Source organism: Apostichopus japonicus, chromosome 14 (assembly GCF_037975245.1).
Source record: "Apostichopus japonicus isolate 1M-3 chromosome 14, ASM3797524v1, whole genome shotgun sequence".
NCBI classification, from domain to species: domain Eukaryota; kingdom Metazoa; phylum Echinodermata; class Holothuroidea; order Aspidochirotida; family Stichopodidae; genus Apostichopus; species Apostichopus japonicus.
In genome coordinates, this window is record NC_092574.1 from 844,549 (window position 1) to 862,916 (window position 18,368).

At 39.7% G+C, this 18,368-nt stretch overlaps 1 protein-coding gene across 1 annotated transcript; it reads right to left on the reverse strand.

Moving 5' to 3' along the window:
- Positions 1-11,031: 11,031 nt before the first annotated feature.
- On the reverse strand, positions 11,032-15,471 carry LOC139979810 (uncharacterized). Its single transcript, XM_071990936.1, has 3 exons — positions 14,867-15,471; positions 12,393-12,493; positions 11,032-11,534 (listed from the first exon to the last, which is right to left on the reverse strand). Exons 1-3 carry the CDS (start codon positions 14,956-14,958, stop codon positions 11,332-11,334), a joined length of 396 nt encoding a protein of 131 aa, XP_071847037.1. The 5' UTR covers positions 14,959-15,471; the 3' UTR covers positions 11,032-11,331.
- Positions 15,472-18,368: the final 2,897 nt, after the last annotated feature.

Below are 18,368 nucleotides of genomic sequence, written 5' to 3' on the forward strand. Positions count from 1 at the left end.
TGGGTGGGTGGTGAGGCGAAGGATAGAGAAGGAGAAATGAAAGTGTTGAAAGTGAAGAGGGAGAATCTTTGAATTGCATTTTCAGTTTGCAGTAGCACAGGTTTACTGCATGATAAGGCTATATTTAAAGAAACTTTCAATAATGCACTCTTCGTGTATATAATTTGGGGTGTGGTAGTCGGAGCCGGGGGGGGGGGGGGGGTGATTAAGACAGCAATGAAACGGAGCAACCTTTCCACATATATGTTGTTTGTGCTATGGTAGTATCGTTTCCTTTTTCAAACTGGAGGGCAAAAAATGTAAAAATTAAGTTATCTAAAATTAATTCAAAATCAGGTTTAGTTAATAAATGAAAGTTAAAGACAATTTTATTGATGGTAGCAGGGGTGCCATTGTATTATTGTAAACTGAATCATCAATCAGCCATGGAAGGTCAACTCCTTTTTGTTGGGAACTTGTCTTCAAGCAAACCTATGGATTCAAGCCCTGTCTGGCTAAAGTAAGATGGGGTTATTATTTTTATCTAGGAGAAATCAATTCTTTTTCCCCTCATGTTGAAATGGTCTTCCAAATGTTTTTAAAAAAAATGTCCAAAAAGAATGTACTGGTGTGAATTGGATAGCCACCTAGTGTGAAGTAAAAAGGCCATAGGCTTATCCCATATGTACATGTGACTGCTTAGTATCATTAAATAACTGCCCTCCAGGCTGATATTATAAATAATAGAAACAATATAGAAAATAACTGTCTGTTGTCACCCAACCATCTCAATAGTAGATGCAGGTATCACTAAGAATGTTTATGAAATATGTATTGCATGTTTTGATTAGTATTTGCATAATAATTTGATAAGGGATAACCTGTTTCTGGACAGGTAGTTGAAGGGTATTAACTGTGGTGGGAGGGATGAAGGTATATCCTGTCCATGAACTGATTTTTAATTAAAAAAAAGAAGTCATTTCAAAGTATCACACTTTTTTCTTATTTTTTTTTCCTTTCTTCTCTTCCTTTTACATGAGTATTGTAAAAGGAAAAGCAGAGGTTGAATTTGAGCCAGGTACCTTGAGATGCAAAAGCAAAAGTCTTTACCACTAGACCATTAGGTGGGCCTCTGGTTTCTAAGTCTTTACAAATATTTAAAGATCCTGCTGTTTGGACTTAGTCGTTTTTATAAAACATTTTCTCCACTACTCCTCCCCCGACTAGCTAGTCAGGGGGGAGGGGTGGCGGCGAACTCCACTTGTCCGCGCGTGAACCTTGTCAGGGGGAGGGGTGGCGGCGAACTCCACTTGTCCGCGCCTTTACCTTGTCAGGGGGAGGGGGCGGCGACCTCACCTTGTCCGCACCTTCACCCCCTCTCACCCTCTCACCTTGGTACTCACCTTACCCACCTGTCAGAAGGAGGGGGGCCGCCCGCCTTCGGGATTCGCCTTATCCACTTGTCAGAACTCCTTTTGCAAATACTCACCTGGGACTTGAACCGATGCAATCCAAACCAATCGCTTACTGAACGATGGAATAACCAATTACACCATTTCGGTTCCCTCTGGAGAAACTTCGTTTCTTATATTTATACTTCCACTCCCTCCAGAGGGTAGAAAAGTAAAAGGCTCTGTCTGGACATGAACCGCAGACATGATGCTCTGTCTGGGAATCGAACCGGAGACATGGAGTTTGTCTGTCTCTCCAGTCCAGAGCACTACCAACTGCGCCACTAGAACTGTTGAGAATTAATGCTCGTTTCTAATATTTAAACTTCAGTGTCCAGAATGGAATCAGTAAAAGAGCAAAAATATAAAATGCTCTGTCTGGGGTTCGAACCGGAGACATGGAGTTTGTCTGTCTCTCCAGTCCAGAGCACTACCAACTGCGCCACTAGAACTGTTGAGAATTAATGCTCGTTTCTAATACTTAAACTTCAGAGTCCAGAATGGAATCAGTAAAAGAGCAAAAATATAAAATGCTCTGTCTGGGGTTCGAACCGGAGACATGGAGTTTGTCTGTCTCTCCAGTCCAGAGCACTACCAACTGCGCCACTAGAACTGTTGAGAATTAATGCTCGTTTCTAATACTTAAACTTCAGAGTCCAGAATGGAATCAGTAAAAGAGCAAAAATATATAATGCTCTGTCTGGGGTTCGAACCAGAGACATGGAGTTTGTCTGTCTCTCCAGTCCAGAGCACTACCAACTGCGCCACTAGAACTGTTGAGAATTAATGCTCGTTTCTAATACTTAAACTTCAGAGTCCAGAATGGAATCAGTAAAAGAGCAAAAATATAAAATGCTCTGTCTGGGGTTCGAACCGGAGACATGGAGTTTGTCTGTCTCTCCAGTCCAGAGCACTACCAACTGCGCCACTAGAACTGTTGAGAATTAATGCTCGTTTCTAATATTTAAACTTCAGAGTCCAGAATGGAATCAGTAAAAGAGCAAAATATAAAATGCTCTGTCTGGGGTTCGAACCGGAGACATGGAGTTTGTCTGTCTCTCCAGTCCAGAGCACTACCAACTGCGCCACTAGAACTGTTGAGAATTAATGCTCGTTTCTAATACTTAAACTTCAGAGTCCAGAATGGAATCAGTAAAAGAGCAAAAATATAAAATGCTCTGTCTGGGGTTCGAACCGGAGACATGGAGTTTGTCTGTCTCTCCAGTCCAGAGCACTACCAACTGCGCCACTAGAACTGTTGAGAATTAATGCTCGTTTCTAATATTTAAACTTCATAGTCCAGAATGGAATCAGTACAAGAGCAAAAATATAAAATGCTCTGTCTGGGGTTCGAACCGGAGACATGGAGTTTGTCTGTCTCTCCAGTCCAGAGCACTACCAACTGCGCCACGAGAACTGTTGAGAATTAATGCTCGTTTCTAATATTTAAACTTCAGAGTCCAGAATGGAATCAGTAAAAGAGCAAAAATATAAAATACTCTGTCTGGGGTTCGAACCGGAGACATGGAATTTGTCTGTCTCTCCAGTCCAGAGCACTACCAACTGCGCCACGAGAACTGTTGAGATTTAATACTCGTTTCTAATATTTAATCTTCACAACATTAGAAGGCAAATAAATAGAAAATCAAATGCATCCTCTGGTGTTTGAATTCAAGACAAGGAGTATGTCTCATTTTTCTCAGTTTATTGACAATTTCATTGTACAAAACAATAATAAATATGCAAAATTATACAACATAACAACTTCGCCACAGTAACTGTTAATTGAGAAATGATAGGCTTTCTAATATTTTAACTGCAAAATGAGGAAAAGAAATACCAAAACAATACATCCTCTGGGAGTTGAATTCTAGACAGAGAGTTTGTCTTACTTTCTAAATACATAACACTAACCACTGTAACTGTAACTGTTTAGAAATAATTATTAGTTATTTGATTTGATTTATTTTGTTTTTTCACGTGCAAATATAAAATGTGAAAGGAAGTCTTCTATAAAGCATACAATAGCTTAACAATGTAGAAGACTGGTCAGAAAAGCATTATTTGGACAATTGCTTCCCATCTAGCAAAAACATATCCCTAACAAACAGTAAACCGGCGTCGTAAAAGCTTTTTTTCATAAACAATGGTATTATCAATTCCAATAAAATTATTAGGGATTTGCACACCCAATTTCCGATGGTTTCTTAAAGGTAGCTAAGCTTACTCAAAACCATACAAATTTGTCCAATGAAGGTATTTTTAAATACAGGAAATATCCTGGTCATGAAAATTATAATTAAAAAGTAACTCTTTACCGGACGGCGAAATAAAAGAGCTTCCAATACCCCGTGTTGGCATTATTACAATAATGCTTGACCCAAGAGGTTTTGAGAGCACCAACAAAGCTGTGAACATATACTATTATTTTTAAACCCCCCCTTTTCCATGGGGTTATACATAGTAATTTTCCTTACTTTATCAGTTTTCCCGTTCGAAATAAATCAAAAAAGTACTTTGGATCTTATCAATAAAATCTTTTGGAGGGCTATGCAGATTCCTTTGGGACCACGTATCTCCCGCACGGAAGCAGATATGGACCTGGGAGTTGCAAATTTGGGCTCCTGAGCATCGGTTACCCCCTGTTACGTCATTTGGGCGAAATCGATTTTGGATCGATTTTTGGTCAGTTTTGGCAAAACTGCAAATCAGGTTTTTTGCCCCCCATGCCCCCACACAACACCTAATTCCAAAATAAACTTCAGATTCGTAATCAGCGTGTCGCGAACTACCAGAAAAGATACACATTTATTGCTTTTGCGACCAAAAAAATTTCACCTCAAAGAAAAGTAAGACACCAAAAAACTTTTACGACGAACAAAGGTTAGCAAACCTTTTGTTGTCCTTAAAAGTTTTTCGGTTTTCTATTGTTCCCCTGAAGTTGCAAACTGAGCGAAATAAGTGTCATAAGAGGGTGCTCGACGCATCTTGCCAGTGATACGTGATTTCAAAGCAGTCAAATCAAACCTTTGTTTGTTATCTTGAGTTTTATTTTGACATTTATGAATAAATGGGTCAATTTTGGCAAAAAAATGCAAGAGGTACGGTTTTTTAGGTGAAAAAACTTTTTGTCGCAAAGGCGATAAATGTGTATCTTTTCTGGTAGTTCGCGACACGCTGATTACGAATCTGAAGTTTATTTTGGAATTGGGTGTTGTGTGGGGGCGTGCGGGGGGGGGGGGCAAAAAAAACCTGATATATCATTTATGAAAAAAATATAAATCATAGGCCTATAAACAACAAGACTTTCCCGGTCAGATAATTACACGAAATTTGTGTATAACAAAGACAAGGGTGTCTTCTACTCCACGTCTTATTTCAATGTTGATGGGTGTTTCAGAGAGGACAAGAGAGGGGGCTGAAAAGAGGGGTTTTTCAAAATTGTGCACTTATAAAGAATACGTATTTCTATCGGGGTCTTTTGCAGTGTCGGAGCTAGGGGTATTGGTCGAGGGGGGCGAGGATGGTCTGTAGGGGCGCTTTCGACACTTTCTAAGCGGAGCGCCACCACGGGTTGGCGCGGAGCGTACAGAAATATTTGAATAAAGATGCTCCCTAGATTGCCGGAAATGACCCTTTTCGGGCCTTGCTAATATGCAGATAAATGAAGAATAAATAGGTGTCATCGCCAAAAAAATGTGACAAATGTCAATAGGTAGATGAGAGCGCATTAAAAACGTCAATAATCGCATATAAATAAAAAGTGGTAAAAAGGTGAAAAGGGCGCCAGCAGTCCATTTGAGTCCGTCAGGGGGGGGGGGGCATCCGCCCCCTGACTGTATAGACGCTCCGCCACTGCCAGATAGACCACCCCAACCCCCCCCCCCTCCATGGTACGCCATTTGACGCAAGAATAACACACCCTCATTGCAACCTATAGCTAATGGACACTTTCGTGGTATGATTATAGTCCCCCAAATGAGTCCATATCCACCGATATAATAAAAAAAATGTTCTAATAAAAATAAAAAACTCCTAGTAAATGCCCACCACATTATTTTTTCTGAAAAAGGCAAGTCTCTCTTAGAAATATGTCATAAATGCAACTTAACGATAATTAACCAAAATACCAAACCTAGGATGAACCCAATAAACAATATTACAGAACTACTTGACTACCCATATAACCTCAAATCACCTCGCAACTAAAACACATTCGATACAAATCCTAGAAGATGACTAAATCAGTGACCATTTTCCACTCGTTTTTGAGCTAGACATAAACCTCAACTGCATACCAAATAACGAATTGACGTATAATTACAATAAAACAGACTCCCAAAATACAACAACCAAAACAACGAGCTAAATCACATCGACAATTACTGTGACAGCGTTGCCCATCATATCTTCTATACTTTCAAAAGACACTGTCCCTTAAAAACAAAACAGAAAACGAAAACTAAATAAGAATATTCTTACACTTATGAAACTCAGACGTCGCCTACGTATAACTTATATCATCTCCCGAGACCCAACTATAAAAACCCAAATTAACCAATTTAAATAGCAATAAACAGACAAATATTGGCGGATGAACAAAACCGCGTCCAAAACAACTGCGATTTAATCATTAATGATAAAAACCCGAAACACTTTTGGAAAATTAAAAAAAAAAATCATTAACCCCATTATAACCCCAAACACAGGTAAAACCAAGGGCGTAGGAACCGGGGGGCTGGGGGGCGCCAGCCCCCCCAGTGAAAAATGTGGAGGGGCGGAAGTATCATTCCGCCCCCCCCCCCCGCTTCGCAGGTCAGAAAACCCCTTTTTCATTTCCAAATGAAAAAAAAATCTCATTTGGAGCACCAAATTGCATCTAAGGCCTGGTGAAAATACAAAATTAAGTTTACAAAATGGAGTGGGTGGGTTGAAGTGTGCTATATTGCACCAAATTGCATCTGAGGCTACCTGGAAATGCAAAAAATTCCAAAGAGGAGGGGGACACCCCCTCCCCTTAGACCCCTCCCCCAGGCCGGCCATCAGTCTTCAGCCCCCCACTCAAAAGTACCTTCCTACGCCACTGGGTAAAACAGTCCAAGGCCTTAGAGATAACGTAGGTAACCTCATCACAAAAACTCAAGACCAAAAAAAGCTAATTGAATCGTACTTTAAAAGTATATTCAATATCTACGATGGCCCCCCATACGATATCAGCTGTAAACACGAAATAGACCGTACAATTATCAGTAATGCAACCAGCTTTAACACCAACCCTAGGATATCTCAACAAAAACATCCCTCTGCTCAATAAAATAGATATAAACAATTGGTAAAGTGCCACTAAACATGCATCCTCCACTGGTCCTGACGACATAAATGACCAACTGCTTAAAAACTCCCCTCCGATATTCATTAACTCTCATATTTTCCCACTATTTAACGAACTCCTTAGACTGGGTTATTTCCCAACCCCATGGAAATCCGCCAAAAAGATTTTAATACCGAAACTAAGTAAAGACCGCACCAAGTCAAAAGTCTCCTCCCAGCCTTAGGTAAGATTTTCGAAAGAATTATAGATAACAGCACCAGAGCCCACCTAGAGCAAATTAATCACCTTTCCCCGAATCAATCGGGCTAATTCCGGGCACACAAATCTACAATAAACCAAACTTTCTGCTTATCTTATTTTTTTAGCCTCTGAAGAAGATCCTGCTAGGATCGAAACGTCAGGCCAACCTACTTTTACACATTCTATTACACAGGCTCTCTAATGGATAAGCAGTTTGCTAGCAGTTTTATTTTCATTCTGCTTATCTTTTAGGCAGAACAAAGGTTTGAGAATCCTTTGTTCGTTCTAAAAGTTTTTTCGGGTTTCTATTGTTCCTCTGAAGTTGCAAATTGACCAAAAAAGAGGCCGATAGAGAGCGCTCGACGCATCTTACCAGTCATAAGTTATTTCAAAGCAGTCAAATCAAACCTTTCTTATTCATAAATGTTCTCCAGTTTCAGGGTGTTGTTTCCTCGGAAATTGTATGCTAAGCGATTGAAGTGTTCAATGTTTTAATCGGAATTTTTTCTTCAAAAATGGAACGGAGGGTGATAAAATACTGCCATACTGTTGTTTTAACTGGTTGTTGTATATTAATAGTTTTCAACCGCTCCGCGACATGAGCTATGCAGATTCAGGAAACGTTGCCTTGACCATTACCTTAGCAACAAGGCAATCAAAAGAATTAAGATCTTTTAAGGACTCAAAATGTAGAATTTATATTCCAAAATGTTTCAATACCCAGAGAGAACAGTCTTCCTGTGTGATATAAAGACATACAGATGCTCTATGTATGAGCACATGGACATATTCTTTGATCAATTTGAGCAAGAAAAGCAGCTCTGCCACCCCTTTAATAATGAGTTACATGACATTGTTTTATTTTCACTATGAAACATTTTCACAAGTTACTGCCAAACCTAGAGTCATGTAGTATTAATCACTGAAAATAATGCCAATTTTAAGACCATTTGAAATATGAAGTTCAATAAAGGTGTTCGTGTTGAGTTATCCTGTTTACAAGTACAGCATTTTGAACATCACCCTCCGTTCCATTTTGAAGAAAAAATTAGCATTATTTCTCAACAGTTGCTGTGACGCAGTGGTTAGCAAGGGCGTAGGAACCGAGGGGCTGGGCTGGATCTAACTGCGCCAAAGTTCAATACAGGGGAACTTGAAATGCAGCTATTGGTCAAGACAAATTGGTGGGGACACGGTATATCATGTCCCCACTACTGAAAAAGTTGATGGGGACGCGTCCCGCTGTCCGCACCAGGATCTGCGCCCATGGTTTGAAGGCTGTTCATCCTGGAACGCCATTTTCATGCTCACTTATATGATATGATATCTGCTGTTTGCTTAACAAATTCAAATAATTGAAATGAGACTGAAATAAATAACTTTGATCTGTTTATTGTGCAATTCCCCACATTCTTTTCATTTCGAAAGACGCACAGTTTCAAGTTCAGTACACTGAAGGTTTCGATTCTCTATCTGCCTTCAGTTTAGGTAAGATCTTGGGATATTCATCCCTAGATATCGCTGGATATTGCTAGAAATCCATACAGCACAGTCTTCTTGGTATTTCTTGGGATTTTTCGGGCCTGATCTTGGGAAATTGCAAAATCGGGAGTGGTTACACTCCATTTAGGTCAGTGCACGTATGGCAAGCCGTTTTAACATTTACCTCGCAATTCGACTTAAAGGTGGGATCGCTCGTAATTTCCTCGTAAATTCTGTCCTTCACACCACCCGATTCAAAAATAATATCAATACTACCCTCTATCGGATCGTCGCTGTTGTCTCGTAATTTCTCAGCAATCCCGTATTTACGGCTAGTAAGCAATAAACGGGTTCGGTTACTTGAACGGTGGCCTTGGCGAAATTCCTGCATAGTTTGTCTGTGGCAGTACAGGGAGTTGTTATGGAACAACTCCCTGGTCAGTAGTATGCGGTATTACGCCGCGTTTTCGTGTGTGTTGTGTGATACAAAACTCAGTGCTTTGTTTTACGTTCAGAACTTTTCACAACTAATGGGCTGTACAGTATAGGTTACGGTCGAGCTTTGCATCAGGCGTAATAGTTCGACCAGGGAGCTGCTACTCTAGCAGTTCCCTGCTTTTACTCTTTTAGGCCTACATGGTGAGCAGTCGAAGTCAAGAAACAGCTCAAGAAACTAATAGTTATGAACTTTATGTCTGATTCACGCTGACTGGTGTCACAAAAAGACAAACGCGAATGAGTGAAAAAATTGACTGAAGTGATTACAAACTATTGGGTATCAAACGTAAAGTCAAGTCCGTCATGTGTGAACAATTGGTATTTCAGCCAATTTAGGTATTAATTATACATAGACTGAGTCACAGCTTACATTGTATTTTATATATTAATTTTAGTTATATATCAGGAGGGAAAGACAAAGCATTTTATGTCATATACCATATACAGATAAATATGTATATTTAATTATTTTTGGACTCCTGGCAACGGGCCCTTTAGGCGATCACAGAGCACTTGCCCTAGCTGCACCCCGTCCTCCTAACCGGTGCACGTAAACCCTGTCCTTGCACCCCTTTGACCCGAATTAAAAAATAACGAAACTTGAACGGAAAAGGAAAGGAAAATACGTTGCCATAAGGGGCGGCTCCACCCTCTTTAGAAAGGATTGGCAAAAAGGGAATAAGTACATGAACAATAAACTAATAGTTATTTCCATTGAAAAGTGTCTCGCTGAGCATCGGCCGTCAAAGCAAAAAACTTTTTTTTTCTAAATCACGTCAGTGTATTGCTTTCCAGCGTACTGTACTCCCAGAATTGACTATCCTGTTTCTTGTTCCGAACGGCTCCCAACGAAATGCCAAAAAGTCGGCAACGGGGTTGGGGTGGGTTACCCAGCTCCACCATGGGGCACCTCATCACGACTGACTCGAATTACAACTCGAAACTTTAACTGAAATTGGATTGAATTTAAAAAAATATATACTAGATGTCTGCATGGATCATACTTATCTATACTATTGTGTGACCATATAGGCGTACGGGCTCTATATAGTCAACCAGGAGAGACTGGGGGGAAGCTTTTTTTCTTGCCACAGAAAATTAAACATTGCCCGGAAGTTCCTAGCACGATTAATTCATTTCAAACTTCGACGGCAATGAAGGACAAAGAGAACCATATAGGCCTATGCCTGACTATAAGATCATTGAACCATCACGAACAACTCCGAATAATCTTCCATTTGCCGATTCATGACACTGGGAAGTAAGGGGTGGGGGGGGGGTGGGGCTTTCCATTTGATCCGCAAGTATATTGAAAGGTCACCACAACAAGGGTGTATAGCTTGGGACTAGCACGGGGAGACTTGTCAACCTTGTGAACTTTTTTGGGGGTGAGATGCGGGGGGGGGGGGGGGAGTCGGCAAACTAAAACATACAGGGTAAACAGAGGGGAGGAAAGAGGTCAAGAAAGAAAGCGTGAAAGACAGATGAAGGGATGGAGGAAGAAAGTAAAGAAAATGTGGAGATGGAGGCTAGGGGTAGAGATAGATATGATATGAAAGTACAGAGAGAAAAAAACCAAGAGCAGAAAAATGGAGATCACTGGGATACTGTCAAATACACAAGAAGAATATACAATCTAAATACTGGAATTAAATAATGCACAACATAAATACAGCTTTATGACATCAACAAATCAAAGGGGAAGGATATAATGTTTCAAGGATGCTGGAAAATAAGACACAACAGAAGATGATTATGGTTTCTGATCTATTAGGCTTCTTCTCTCTACTGCTACCAGGATGTAAGAGACCACAGGGACTCGCACAACTCTTTAAGTTGTGATGACCTCTGACCCTTACTATGCCTAACTGTTATCTTGCCAGGAAATAAATACACCAGTGCATGAGAGGAGGTGAGAGACAGGACTGATTGGTCGTGTCGATAGGGGTACATGTGATTCAAGAAGATAGATGTAAAGATTAGCATCGTTTGGACACTTCAAATGGGACCCCCTCCCCACCCCCCCCCCCCCACACCCTCCCCCACGTTCAAATCATATCCCCTCCTGGCAACGGAAATGAACACCAGTATAAATAAACCGATACAGATTTTTATACACGCTGTGCGTGTAGGCCTATATACAATAATATAAAGCTGGCCATTCTCTGGTTGTTACTCCTTGATTGAATTTCCCCAACCTTGCCCACCTTGACTTAGAGGGTGGCCAAGCTCCTGATTCACAGTCATAGCTACTATCGAACAAAATGGACGAAAGCAATTTATCTCAATCTGGTGATGCAGATGTATCATTAGCTGCTAATCCAACGTTTGTGAATGTCGCACAACCTGTCAACAAAAGTCTGGGAAAAGTGCTTGCCCCTGCCATATGTATGATCTCTTTTGTTCAGGATCATGTAAATGTGGCAATGTGTATTCGTATAGTCTGAGGTTTTTCTCCCATGCTGCTCCATATCTTATCCTACTGGTAACATTGGACAGAACATTGGCAGATGGCTTCTTGAGAGGTGTTGAAGTAACTGGATCAGGAGTATCTGTAGAGATTACATAAAACAAGAGTTACTAGATTGCAAGTATCCTGCTATAGCTTCTATGGCTGTGACTAAAAATATACCTTTTGTTTAGAACTTATCACACTTATGCAGCACTGGAAACTGATATTTCAATTTAAATGGTGTCATTGAGTTTAGAGGACATTGAAGTTACAAGTATGTTGGTGAAACCAAGACCACCCTCAAGAAGCAGTTCTAGTCACAAGTCAATACCATGAAAATGGAGACTCCAGTAGGGGAACACTTTCAGCTGCCCAATCATACCATTAAAGACATGTCCCAACAGGTAACTGAATTCGTAGACTAACCATCTCAGACATAGTACACCACAGCAGAGATAGAGAGAGCGGACGGAATGCCCTAGCACCATTCAACTGAATAGGCTCAATATACAGGAAGGACATGCCTAACTTTATCCTGCTCCATCTCTGTATTCTGCTATAGTTTATTCGCCCTCTCTCCTTACTTAATCCTCGCTTTGTACTCCACAGTTTATCTAAATACCTCTGCTTTCACTGACTCCTTTTGTTCAATACACCATTAACTTCTTTCTTTGTGTTCACCATGTCCTCTCTGTTCCAGGCTCTATTGTGTCTCTTGAATTTACTGTTACTAGTCAGTTTGCCTCTAAAGAAGATCCTGATAATATCAGGCCCACTTACTTTTATAAATTTTCATACACATGTATGCTTTTTAGTGGATGAGCAATATGCTACCATTTTTTCTTTTCTTTTGGAATTAAATGAGAATGAAATTGTATTATTTTTCTGATCAGATCAGATAAGATTAGCACTGCTCTTCCAGTCTGTAATTCATGCAAGGATAAACATATAAATTTACCTTCTCCTTTCTGAGTGTCAACTGATCTTTCTGTGGTGACAGCTGCTGAGAATGCCTCTGTTTGACTTTCAGCATCTTTCCGGAAAAGATGCATTTGAAACCTATACAATGAAACCAAAAAAATTGTTCGTAAATCATATAACTGAAATAGTAATTTTACTGTACACCCCAAGCTTAATTGTATGCATAATGAATCTGGTAATGACCAAATCATTACAAACATACATGTTTTTATCATACCTACCCAAGAAAAAATATGAAAGAGAAAAGTAACAAACAAACACTTATTTCAATAATAACATATTGTTAACCCACATTGATTTAAACCCAGATAAGGATGAGATATTCTTTCATACTCTTCTTCAACATATCCATAAACCGCGGTACCTTTCAAGAATTGTAAGGATAATTTTGTGTTGCCCAACTGCTTGCCCAACAACTTGAGCTCACATGTCAATGTAAAATTTACTATGTAAACTTCCTGTCTTAGTGAACTGATTGGTTTCATATCGCTAAAAGATGTCCAGTCTTTTGATGAGAGTTTGATGTACACTCATTATTTACCTACTGTGTAAACTTCCTGTTTATGTGAGCAGTTGGTTTCATGAGTGAGAATTGAGATGCTACTGTAGCTTACACCATGACATAAGCCCACCATTGTGAAAAATTCCTGTTTACATGAATAGCTTGATTTCAGACTACCATTAATTTAACGCTAGATTACTCTCCACAAGAGATAGTTTCGGCCACCAAATTTAATAGATATTATAATTTTTGAACACTAAACATCAGATCATTCACAAGAAGCTGAACAAAAACAAGCATAGTATATACTGACTATATATAAAAAATATGATAACTTAGCACAGCATCATAAAGTATGAGCATCAGGCCTACACGCAAAAAAACACTGGTACTTTCTTACCCCCAGGCATGGCTATATAAAGGTTTATATAGGTATAGCTATATGTACTATGGTCCCTCAATTTGTGAGGCTAATTTGCCTAACTTCTTGCAGAGCAGTTGGGTTCCTTCAAAAATCCCAAACACAGACATGTACACATGATTGCTGGAATATTGGACAGACAGTCAGTAGATAACAGTATAACACCCTGTTGCCCAAATGAACCATTAAAACTTGATTGCATATATGCTGGCTGTGGCTGACCTTAGAAAAACCTAAGGTCTAGTTGCATACGCAGCGGTGTGAAAACATGTGAATCAGTTAGGAGTGATTCTAAATTATTTATGTAGATGCATTATTTTTATAGGAAAAATTGCAGGTCCATGTGGTTGTACTTGTACAGCACAGTAGGCCTTCCTCACTGGTGTATATTACAAAATTAGGGAATACAGTTACTATGAACACTAAATTCTGATACTTATTACTAATACTATAGGCCTTAGTCCTATGTTATACAGTATGCCCAGTTAATTATGACTGGGCATAGGTGAGGCTTTTCTTTCAAATGCTCATTCACAAGAATTATTCTTCAAACAAGGACAGCTGATAACAATTTAGAACCTGGAGGGGGTGGGGATGAACAGATCACCTAGGCCTAGTGGTTAGAAAATATATTTCCATCAATTTGTTGAGGCAAAAACAGTTTACTTTTTGGTGATGAGAAGGCCCAGCTTTCCATGGCATAAATATGAGGAGTGAAACTAAAGACCCCCAGTCCCTGTCAGTCTTCTTTAGGAAGGATATTTTAATTTTTAACTGTATACAGTACAAAGTGGCTATTCTTACAACTAGTCGTAAGAATAATTTCCGACTACGCATGGGCAGTTGCTATTTTTATGGTTAGGAGTACTAATTTTACGACGATGAGTAACAATAACTTCCGGTTAGGGTTATGTTTAGGGTTACCTCTACTACATGCGCAGTTGCTTTATTTACTGCACTTGAATTTGCCTTTGTCGTAAGAATAGTTTATAATTGTTACGACTAGTCGTAAGAAACGGCCTATACAGTATCCTCATGACAAGCATTCACAAACAGTGATGATGATGACTCAGTAATACAACTTACTGCTATTTTGTGCTAGGATAAGTATGATAAGGTTAGCATACGCTAGGTCCATTGGAAAAATAATGAATGATAGGCCTAGTTACAAAGCCTAGGCTCATCAAATCATGTATGTTACAAATACAATAGCATAGACACTGCGAAGTTCGAACACCTAAGCCTTAAAATACCCCCAAAACTATCTTCATTTTATTGACAGATATGTACGTACATACTTGCGCACGGGTCATTTTGGAGAGGAAATAACTGTAGCTTCCTAGTTTTTAGTGATATTGGCTTTCGCTTGTAGGTTATCATGGTGAAATCGTGTATTTCTTAGGGGTGTCCGAACTTTGCAGTTTTCTGTACTTCGCAATACTGACAGTTACCTAGGACAATACCCTGTAGTACTACTATGTACTAGTATTACCCTATACAGTTTTAGCCTAGCTTAGCAAATCATTACCTTTTTGTGTGATCCTGAAGCAAATGTTCTGCGAAATCTGCGTTGCTAACAGAAGTCAAATCGTGGACATGTTTGTAGAGTTCTTTCTCCATTTGCCAGTTTACGTAGGAACGTAGAAGATAGATCTTCGTGGCATCTCTTCGTCGCTGTTGTTCCTTTGCACTGCTGTTTTTGTCAGGTCCATGCAACAATGGCTTTCCTCCACTTGAACCTATACGCTCGTTCCAGGATAAGGTCGTTTTCTTTCGCCCGATTCTCCTTGCCCTGATCCCTTTTCCATGATTGTCACTATACTCTAGTCTAATCGAATGTATTTGTACGAAAATCGTACAGTATTCTTTACTCAAAAGGCACACAAACAACACTATCGCGTGCAAAAATCCTTTGCGGTAAACAGTACAATAATCTGAAATGCTGTGCTATAACATTATGTGTGCATGGGTACGGGCTTGTTACGCATACGCTTGCCTGTGCTATTCACTGATCTAAATTTGCCACCGAGGTCACGTGAGTTTTAGGGGTCCCATTAAACCTCGCTGAAACCTCGATAATGCCAGCGCCCTCAAAAAAAAGTCTACGAGCGATATCGCCTTTAAGTCGAATACATTTCACTTAAGTGGAATTCAATATCACTTAAGCAGAATACTATTTAACTTACGTGGAATTCTATTTCACTTAATTGGAATACCATTCCAATTAAGCTTAATTGTATTTTACTTAAGCTGAATTCATCAACTTGTCACTGCATTTTACTTAAGCTAAATCTATTTCACTTAAGTGGAATTGTATTTCACTTAAGTGGAAATGCATTTCACTTAAGTGGAATTGTATTCTACTTAAGTGGAATTCAATTCCACTTAAGTGGAATGTCCTGTCTATTTCACTTAAGTGGAATACAATTACACTTAAGTGGAATGCAATTACACTTAAGTGGAAATGCATTCCATTTAAGTGAAATGTGATTGGATAGTCTATTTCACTTAAGTGGAATGTGATTGGCTAGTCTATTCCACTTAAGTGGAATGTGATTGGCTAGTACATTCAACGCCAAACTTTGCCCATGCCTTTGCGCGCCATTATAAACAACTTGCCGCGATACGTGTACGTACGTGGTGTCGATATGTGAACAATATCGGCTGTCCATCGGGATCCAGCTAGCAAGCAACATCCGTGCAAGGTGAGTACGTATGTACCTGACCTGGTACCTGACGAATACCATTACCAAAATAAAGCCATGGCAAATACATTACAAGTGGTTGGAGCTACAGCCGAAAACGCATTGACAAGGGCAAGAGAACGTATTACTTTTTTTGGATTTTGGATGGAATCTTTTATTTCGTCAAAAGTTTCACTATCTAAAAAGTTACGAATACTGCCTATGTTACTTTAACAAGATGTAAGTCGCCTCTGTTGTGCATCATACTGATTGTTCCCCTGTGCAAGTGAGGAAACAACACTTCGAATTGTCTCTAACAACAACAATTATTTGATCGCATTCCAGCAATGTTAGATGTGAATGATTAGCCATAGCCATGATGTACACGTGCAACGAGGATCGACTACATCATCATATGTGATGAGCAATTGAATGCGTTATGACGAACATTACCCTAAATTGTATTTATATATAAGCCACATATCAACACTTCCACTTAAGTGGAATTGTATTTTACTTAAGCAGAATAGAATTCCACTTAAGTGAAATTGACGCCAAAAAGATATTATTCCACTTAAGTGAAATTGTATTCCACTAAAGTGGAATACAATTCCACTTAAGTGGAATTGTATTTCACTTAAGTGGAAATGCATTTCACTTAAGTGGAATTGTATTCCACTTAAGTGAAATAGATGGGCTATTTAGCTTAAGTGAAATGTTATTCCACTTAAGTGGAAATGTATTCCACTTAAGTGAAATACAATTCCACTTACGTGGAATGCATTTCCACTAAAGTGAAATACAATTCCACTTAAGTGGGAGGCATTTCCACTTCAGTGAAATAGAAATGTCCATTTCCACTTAAGAGAAATGGAATTCAACTTAAGGGATATGGAATTCCACTTAAGTGGAATACATTTTACTTAAGTGGAATAACATTTCACTTAAGTAGAATGTATTCCACTTAAGTGAAATGTATTCGACTTTGTCTAATTGCGAGGTCTAATTGCGAGGTCTAATTGCGAGGTAAATGTTAATAGGGCTTGCCATATGCACGACCTCTAGCATCACTAATACACAGCCCGATCACTAGACTCGTTATCTATCGATGAAGTGGTGTGTTGCCGGATTTTGTCAAGGTTTTGGTACTACGGGCGAAGGTTATTGTTTAAGTTTTGTAACCCATCGGGAAGCGATAAGAGGGGTGGGGCGTAGGGGTTGTGGGGGGTGGGTGGTGGGGCGTTTTCACGCAGATTGGAACAATCTCAAGAAGTGATAGGTGCGTCGGCCTGCCCCCCCCCCCCATGCACTACATGATATTCACAGGAGATGTGCTCAATTCTCCAATCACATGCGGAATTTATTTTTAGATTCATTGTATGAGTTACGGTACAAGGTTTAGGGTAACAATTAGCATTCAGGTCGGAGTATAACATTTTATCTCTGGATGGCAGTGTTGCATCGAAGGACATATGTCTAGTGCAGTTCGCATATAGATCCTGGTCTAATACCGAAATGCATCATGTTCCCGACGACTCGGTCGAGTTCGAGACCAGCCACAGTTGGTTTCATAGCACAATTGTACAATTGTTTATATATATATATATTAGTGAGAGAGGAAATATGAAAACGTCAAAATGGAGTTGTCGGTGTAAGGGGTAGGGTGAGGAGCACACCCCTTCCAAAATCATCGATCCGTCACTGGCTAACCTAAGTGTATAATAGGGATCAGCCCTGTAATTATGTCACTGTTCTTTTTTCTCTTCCCAGTTGCTTGCTCTTTTTTCTACTCCCTCCTTTCCTCCACTTCCTCTATTTCTTCTTTTTCTTTTCCCTTCCTTCCTCCCCTTCTTTCCCCTCTTTTTCCCCTTTTTTCTTCTCTTTTTTTTCTCTCCTCTATTTCTTACCTGGGGGGCGCACGCCCCCAACGCCCCCCTGGATACGCGCGCCCCCAACACCCCCCCTGGATACGCGCCTGATCAAGGTGGTCAGAATTTGACCCTAAGTGACCTTTGACCTCTTCATAGAACATTCAGTTCTTGTACATTTCTGAGCATGAGGATAATCGCAGCTTTGATTTTGATGTCGACAAGGATTTCAGGCTTTTGGCAGCTGATGACTCCAATTTACATTTGACCTCTTAACAGAACTGCTCAGAGTGTAATGCTCAGTGAGGGGGACCTACCACCTAATTATGACATTTTACCGATGCTATAGATATTCACTAAACTAGACTACAAGGTTTTTGTATTTTGATGACCTCAATTGACATAATTTCATAATTTCCATCTGTAAATCTGAGAAAATTTCAACATGATACCCTTGAGAAGGGCACCTTTGAAAACA

Coding starts and splice junctions, on each gene's coding strand:
- LOC139979810 (XM_071990936.1), bottom strand. CDS start 14,958: ATGGAGAAAGAACTCTACAAACATGTCCACGATTTGACTTCTGTTAGC. Junction 12,494..14,866: donor CTTCAGGATCACACAAAAAG/GTAATGATTTGC, acceptor TTCATTGTATAG/GTTTCAAATGCATCTTTTCC. Junction 11,535..12,392: donor TGACACTCAGAAAGGAGAAG/GTAAATTTATAT, acceptor TAATCTCTACAG/ATACTCCTGATCCAGTTACT.